This window comes from Homalodisca vitripennis, chromosome 2 (genome assembly GCF_021130785.1).
Source record: "Homalodisca vitripennis isolate AUS2020 chromosome 2, UT_GWSS_2.1, whole genome shotgun sequence".
Classification (NCBI taxonomy): domain Eukaryota; kingdom Metazoa; phylum Arthropoda; class Insecta; order Hemiptera; family Cicadellidae; genus Homalodisca; species Homalodisca vitripennis.
Window position 1 is genome coordinate 231195663 of NC_060208.1, and position 8575 is coordinate 231204237.

Genomic DNA, 8575 nt, shown 5'->3' on the forward strand with positions numbered 1-8575 from the left:
AACAATGCCAAAAGATAACTAATAAACTCGATATCGTGCAATACCAAATTTATACTCTTTGCTCGTTCATTCTATCATAAATTGGATGAGATTTACAACCGGTGACAATATCTGAATACAGCAAAGCTAATGTAATAGTTCAGCATCACCGTGTCCTTTGCGATCATCAAAGAGATTGGTTATATCGAATTGCTTGTGAATTGGGATTTCAGCAAAACGTGTATTGCGTTCATACCAATTTACAGAGTTATGTTTTACCTATTTTTACTTTACCTTTTTACGTCATTTTAATGCACAAATAACACAAATAAAAATGCAAATAGATATAGCTTATATTTTTTTTATTATTTGAGATAATTAAATACATACATTATTTATGAAACGATGAATAAGTCTAATACAAGTGAAATTAATACACTAATTTAATAATGTATTACGTTATACATTTTAAAATATGAAATTAATCGAAATTTATAAAATTAACAAATATTCCACTAATCGTATGGTTAAAATATGAAATGCTCTAGTAAATGTCAACGTAATTAGCTGGAGTTAAAAGAGGACCATCACTCGAGAGGCTGGAAATATCTCATTTCTTTCAGTCTCGAGAACAAACTGCTTAAAATTCAGAATGAAGATTTATTTCTATACAGACAGCATCGATATTGGTAATGGTGCATGTCAATCAATAGATTTAGCTGAGCGTTCTGAACATTTATAAAACTAAATCAATCAATTCACTATGTTGACTTATTTTGTCAAAAACATTCAATAGAGCGTTTACATTTTAATTTTGATTTTCGTATGATAAAAAAATTAACTCTCATGGACCTTATTGTCCTGCACACCAAAAAGAACTAAATTACCTCCTAGTAAGTAAATTAGGAAAAAATAAGAAAATTTTGCTTAGGTTTAGAAGATAAATACAACTTGATCAAGGAACATCCGAATGGTTGTTATATTCGTTTTATAACATCAGGTTGGTTTGATATAGGGATGGCCATCCATTGGTAGTGATGTGATATTACTGTAACCATTAAGAGCTGGTACACAGCAAATTGACACTTTGCTAGTTTGACAGTAGCGAACTTCTTTACGTTTAACCTTCTTCGTCACCTGCTATTTAAGGTTTCTTCAGATGGACTTTGACTCCATATTCCAGGAGTCAAGTCTGTGACGGTGTAATTCTCTTAACTTCTTTAATGACTTTCTTTAATACATTATTTAATCAAAAAACTAGTCTATATATATTTACAAAATGTGACAGCTGTCTTTCATTCTAAGCTTATCGAAAATAAGACATTAAAATTGTGTTCGAAGAAAGAATAACTTAATGGAATCCGCTTCGTAAAGTCTCCAGTCATAAATCATTCTCTTAATCCTCACAAAACCGGGTATATGTGCCAACTCTGCTGAACCAACAAACAGCTAAGCTCTGCATTTAGATATTAGGGATGCTAGGTGTGAGCTGCCAAGTAAAGGGTTTTAATTAATGTTAACTAAAATAATACCTTAAGTATTAACCTATTGGAATTAAACCTATTATAAAATTCCCCATCGCAGTTTAAACTATACAAATATTAATTTCAAGCTTTTCTTGACGTCTTCTGTGTGCAGACAGTTCACTTGAGATTTCACTACAGCAGCGCATTATTACTTATCTATTGGCAGCAGTCTCATGTTCGTGACAGATCAAAATTGAAACATAAGTAACAAGTAAATATTTTTTCAATTGCGGTTCTTAAAGACGCAATTTTTTACATTAAGGAACTTTTTAGGAAGTATTATATCTCTAGATATTAAAATTTTGCACACAAGTATTTAAACCAGATAATATTACAATATAAGCCAATGTGCTCTAATACAAGTATTCAAAATGTACAAGTGTTAGTTACTTTTTTGTATACAATTCCTGCAAGATAACTCAGGATAAAAACCACTGGCCTAATTTGAAATGTGGACAGTAAAAATACTACCTAATTTGACATTGTTGTTATACGAAAGAGAGGAGACTAGCTTATAGTAATTAGGAAGCCACAATACAAATAAAAACATGATTAAATAAATTAAGGTTTCCAATTTTTAAAAAGGTTGGGGATTCTTTCTTTTACTAAATTTGTTTTATTCTAAATCGAATTATTAGATTTTGTTTTCACGAATGGTTTTAAATCTGAACACGCAGGCAGGATTATACATTTTAAATATTTCCTTTCTCCTCCTGAAAAAAGAAAGAAACAAATTAAAGTTTATGGTCTGAGTGTTTAGAAGTAGAATGCAGAATGTTTCTTCTTCTTCTGGGCATTATAAACCTCTTTGTTGATTGTTACTGGTTTTAAAATAGACTTATGGACTTTAGTTCAATTTAATATATTCCAAATATAAAAGATTACAGCAGAGAGAAGACAAAAACTGCCTTTTTCATAGTAACTTGATAAAAAATACCCAATTTGACAATACATTTTACTATATTCAGAAACTCGATATTTTGCAGTTTTACCTTCATTTGTGCCTTGATTCTTAATTATTTTCCAAGACGATACTGTAAATTTATACAATCTTCGTAGCACTCAAGATGAGGTTATTTTGTACTATTCTCTAAACAAATTTCTCTTAGGCAGATTGAGAACATAAGTTTAAATAATGGCTTCAGCATAACTTCAATGTCTGTTCTTCGATCCAGGAATATCATGCTGTTTGAATGGTTACATTATGTGTTCCGTGACTTGAGTAACAACTTGGGTCTGTCCGATCCTTAAATTTCCCTGAGGTGTAGTTCATTCTGGGCAATACTGCAGTTGTACTACCGTTCTTATATAACTAAATGTAAAATATTATCTAAATATTTTCAAACTATAAATTTAAAGAAAAATTTATTAATTTGCGTATAGATTTATATTTAAAAAGAAGAAATAGTTATACAGTAATGGACTTATGTGACTATCAACAACACATAAAATATATCTCGTTCGTTTAAAAAAAAATTAATAATTTAATACAAATATATCGCGTATTTCTACTGTAATAGTAAAACTTTTTTCCAGAAATCTTTTTATAATAAGCAGTTTAAATGCATTGTACTAAACAAAAGTTGAAAATATTTATAAATTGACATTATAGTTTAAGTACTTTCCATCCTTTGGTTGTTCCTTATAAGGAATGTTGAGGGGAAATGCATTTAGGGAACGATATATTGTATTTTTCTAAGAATTAATTAATTGTATGAAATCACATTCAGTAAATAACTGATAATTTATAAAAATGTAGGATGATTGGATTTGGCTGTGACAGTGTTGGTTTGTTATCTGTTGGGTAAGGTAGACTCTACACAGTCATGAATGAATCATCTCAAGATTTACCAATCCAAGAAACCAAGTTTAGACGTGGTTAGAACACATCAAACATGGACAATTTGGAAATGTTTATAGTGTTACAAGAGTTTAGGAAAGTTTTCCAAACAAACGAGCCAAGCCCCCGATACAAAGAGATAATATATGAATAGCTTTTTTGAAAGATGAGTGGTCAGTAGGTTCGGTCAGATTCTTTGATCCGGCCGTCTTCGCCCCTCCTTCCTTGAGCGCTGTGACCCTTATCCACTCCTCTAGTGGGTTCTAGACTTCTCCTGTTGAATGCTCTGGAAGGGCCAGTTGCCTTATAAGGAGCTGTAGTGACGCAGCGAGGAGAGTTTTAGAAATGAACTTGTAAAGTGACAGAATTCGTTGCAATACTCGTGGTCTTGACAGATGGATTTGTGTTAGTAACTATTGACTGTTGCAGTGTTAAATTAGTTTCGTGTGTAATTATATAGTACATTTAGCTAATAAGGGATTTTGAACGAATACATTAGTTTGGTTAGTGAATGTTGTAAATTAGTAGTTTATTTAAAGCCAGCCTAGTTTTAAGTAGATATTACATTTAGATTTATTTGTGAGATTTATAAATATTTAGTGGATTCGATATTCACTGAGTTTTTCATTCAAGTAAACCCATAACAATATACAAAAATAAGAAAATCTTTACATTTTCATCGCTATTGTTTCAGATATAAATATTCGCCTTTGAGTGTTTTGACCTCAAAGTTTTATGTAAGTAAAATTATGTGATATTTTTTTTTTGTAACAAACTTGTACATTTTCCCGCCAATATTCATGAAATTTACTGCAATCATTTACTTTATCAAGAGCAAGTACCAGTTATCATGTCAGTTTGGACGGAAGAATAAAAATGTTTCCTATTATTTGTAAATTCCATCGATATTCACTTCGCTGGTTACAATATTGTGTTTCTTGTAGTAAAACAATCCACTCATTCCTACAGAAGTTGTTTCTTTTTTCATATGTGATATTTATAAAAATGTGATTGTTTTGTCGTCAATTCTTAATATATAACATGATAGTTTGGTTGAAAACATTAAGCCTTTTGTAATTTTTAGATACAATTAACAAAAAGTGAGAAAACCTGTCGATAGATTTGGCTAATACGTTTACACAAGCCATTTCTGTATAATACGCAATACTTTAAATAATTTCAAAAAAAAATACTATATATACTGTAATATATACGCTTAGTGTAATATAATCACTCACATTTATATAGTGAACGTAAATGGCTCTGCAGATCTCTCACGCGTGCAAGTGCCATTGTCCAGTTAATCGTTCTGATTAGATCAATTATCACTTGGTGATCACTGATGCCGGCTACGAGAGATCACACCTCCTCTCTCTGTATCAGATCAACCGATGGAAGTGAATAAATGAAACCACTACTTTTGTACGTACAATCTGTAAAGGTATATTATTACACTTTACAAAGAGTCAAGAGACAAAGTTTTTTCATATCATAAAATTTTATTTTTATTCTACGCTAAACTCTGCGTAAAAATACTACCTGGAGTATTTATCATAAAATCATTACTTAAATGAAACAATATTACTACTATGAGATAAATATTCTTCGTAGAAAGCATTTGAAATAATATGATGTTGATTACTTAATGCAGAATCAAAAACACAACTTGAACCTGAAAACATTCTCTTAATTGCTTTAAATGTATTCCACTGTATAGTACACATAATTTTGGAAACCATTGTCTAGCTTTAATATAAAATTATATATGTGAACGCTAATAAAAATAATAATTTCATGTTTTATAATATGTAACTTAGTAACTGAATATTAGCATTAAATGAGAATTATTTAACTATTTAAAGAAATGTTTCAAATACCATTTAAATCTCTATTACAATGTACTAGCCGTTACTCACGTCAATACATGTAATATAGTGGGCTTTGCAAGTTTATGAGCATTTGAGCACGAGTGAACTACATTTCCTGTACCAATGTCTGCTGTGTTACCACGATCAAGAAAATGTATAGAAAAGTGGCACAAAGGTCATTAATAATCACTCCGGTATTATTATTCGTTGTAATATAGTTAATTTTGCCTTATTCCTTTGATATATGTATATATATAAACATACATACATACAGTGGTCTGAGACTTCTACTTCTGCCAAAGAGCAACTAAAATGAGTGATATACCAGACTTAAAATGTGTAGTAAAAATTAGATAGTAACTTAGTTCTTCATTCTGAAGTACAATACTAACCAACTACTGCATTCTCGTTTATCATATTTAACATATACTTCAAACACATCTCCACTTCCAGTGTATGACGATCAATATTGAAAGCAAAGCGACAAACATCCGTAAATGTGACTACGACATGAACAGGATATTGGTTTGAAGATTAAATACGTTTCACTGTCGTATTGTGACATTGAAATATTTTTGTTACAGCTTCATACCGGCTGGCAGCGTTAAGTAAATTCAACGGTTTTTTTTATAAATTCATTCCTCATAAAGTTAAATAACCCATATAAATGACAATAGTCGTGAAAAGCCTTCACGAAAACAAATTTGAACTGTAAAAAGGCATAATATTAAGGCACATACATTTAATGTGTGTGAGGTTATTCTCTTTCTTATGCTAAAAGAATACACTGTACCTAAAAAACAATTTCTTCATTATCAGAAAAGTGTTCCTAAGTTTCAAGATGTATTTTGTACATTAGTACTCAAATTTTAAACTATTAAACATAGTATTATCGGTGAATACCCGTAAGATAGTCGTCAATACAACTATGTGATAAGTGTTTAAAACTACCGACTTCATGTCCAGTTGTCATATTCTTCCCCGAGCCTTCCGTAATAGTTTGAAATCTTGTACAAATAATTACTGTATACTGCATATCAATAAAATTTTCATATCAATAAAATTTAATATTTTATACTTAGTTAACTCACGATTCTTCTGTTTACAAGTAGTTGCCATATTTTCACCAACATATATGTCATGTTACCACATGATTGAGTTAGTTGTGACGACCTCCTACTGACCAATTTAAATTTTATAAAGAGTAGGAAATATTTTTTTTCTGGTAATAGCCTTTAGTTACTTGCTTACTAATAGTTAGTTGCTTGTAAGACGGTCTAGTGGCAAGTCTACTATAGCAGCTCTTGTATAACTCCTCAACCAAGTTGTGACGCTTCGAGCATAAAATGTATTTTAAATATTTAAATATTTCATTTAATTGAACGGTTAGTTTTTCAATTATTCCAGTATATAGTTTTTCACAAGTAATTATTTTTAGATTTTCAAAAACACTCTTTTTTTAACCGCAAATAGTAAAAATGTTGTCTTTTCGTCGCATCGTCACTGGATGGATCATCAGTCTTCATTACATTCTTCAATTCTTCATTCCTCCCCCCTCCCCCCACCCCACAGCAAAAATGATAGACCTGCAAGATCTAGTTTTTCTGATTAACCTGCTCCAGCATCACGAATGGGGAGCCATTTAGTCCACCAATCACTCTAAATGTGCACAATGTATGCTTTATCGTCTTTAATTTGTCTTTGTATACCATTTGTGCTTCATCCATGTATTTTTTTACTGTTTTATACGCATTTAAGTCAATATTAACACGTTCACTGCTAAATATTGGAAAAAAATTTTAGAATATGCTAAAATAAAATATAATTTTTTTACTTACTATATGGTGAGGCCAGTTTTGTAGATAGGAAAGAAGCTGCCAGAAGTTAACCTTGCACCCGGAAGTGACGTCATAAAGTTGTGGGACGCCGGTCACCCATCAGCACTGCCGAAAACTCCTCCATGTGGGACACTGGTATCCCATGCGCACTGACTAAACTTTTAGGGCTGTTCGTGCTTTTCCTTCACTACATCGTATTGTTTATGACAAAAAAGTCATCAAAATAAAATTAAAAACTAAATAAAACCTATTTACATGTATTTACATCCCTCCCACCACCCTTTCTTCTAAACAGTCCTAAGCATGGTGTTTTTCAAAGCATGCCACAGGACAGAGTGAAGGTTCTCCTGGGCACTGTGCACAAAAGTATGCAGTACGTTTTTCTCTTCCTTCACTGTGGCAGACTCTGCAACGTTTTCTCTTCTGCCGATTCCTGTTGTCCTTCCCTTCAATCAAGGAGACAACGTGCAGTGCCTTCTCATTGCTTCGGCGAGGACGTTCTGGGGCTTGTAGCTCTTTCTCAGGGACAAGGGATTCGATGACAGCTAGCCTGAAGTCATAAAGATTCATTGTTTCTTGGGGATTGGAAAGGTTGTACAGCTTCAAGGCGTTCACCAGTGCCATCTGCATTATGTGTACAAAGATCTTTTTGTACCACCTCAGCGTTTTTCTTTCGCATGGATAGTACGCTAGCATTTGATCTGCCCTATCCACTCCCTTCATAAATGTGTTATATTTCACAATGGGCAGGGGTTTTACTCTAGCTACTCCATGGCGATTCCGTGATTCAACCATGTTGTTTTCAAACTCTGTAGTGATGTATGTCACTACACGCTTGTCCTTCCACTTGGCAACAGTGACTTGTTCTGCACTCCGAGCAATTGTCTCACCTTTTTTTACTTTGGCTGATTTTACCTCATCTGGCAGGTACTTTCTGTCTGCTCTAAGTGTGCCAGTACAATACGTCTTCTTCCTAAGCAGTTGGTAGGCCAAAGGAAAGCTATTGTAAAAATTATCCATGTACAACGAGTGACCATGGTTGAGCTTCCCTCTCATAAGATGTAGTACTACCTTTGTGGCATGACCTTTCCCACCTAAGTCACTGAGAGATCCTGAGTAGACAAGAAAACGAAGTATGAGACCACCAGGTTCACAAAGAGTGTACAGTTTGATGCCATACTTGTGGCGCTTTCCTTTGATGTACTGTCGGAAAATCAACCGACCGCGCCACAAAACCATAGCCTCATCCAAAGAAAGTTCTTTGCCTGGATAGTAAACATCATCCATCTTTTTGTTGAAGTGGTCAACTAGCATCCTTACTTTTGACAAACGGTCTTCCTGTACACCTTGAGCTACATTTTGATGATGTGAGAAATGAATGCATCGTAATATAATCAAAAACCGATCACGGCTCATATGGTCACGGAAGCAATTCAAGTTGAACATTCGATGGGTTTTCCAGTAGTCATTGAGGCGGTTCAGTTTGAACGTACCAGTGTGAAGCAATAGGCCTATGAACTTTTT

The 8575-nt window shown here is 32.9% G+C and overlaps 1 protein-coding gene across 1 annotated transcript; it reads right to left on the reverse strand.

The window, feature by feature from the left end:
• Positions 1-7348: 7348 nt before the first annotated feature.
• On the reverse strand, positions 7349-8365 carry LOC124356026 (piggyBac transposable element-derived protein 4-like). The gene has a single exon (XM_046807170.1). The coding sequence runs from the start codon at positions 8363-8365 to the stop codon at positions 7349-7351; it is 1017 nt and encodes a 338-aa protein (XP_046663126.1).
• Positions 8366-8575: the final 210 nt, after the last annotated feature.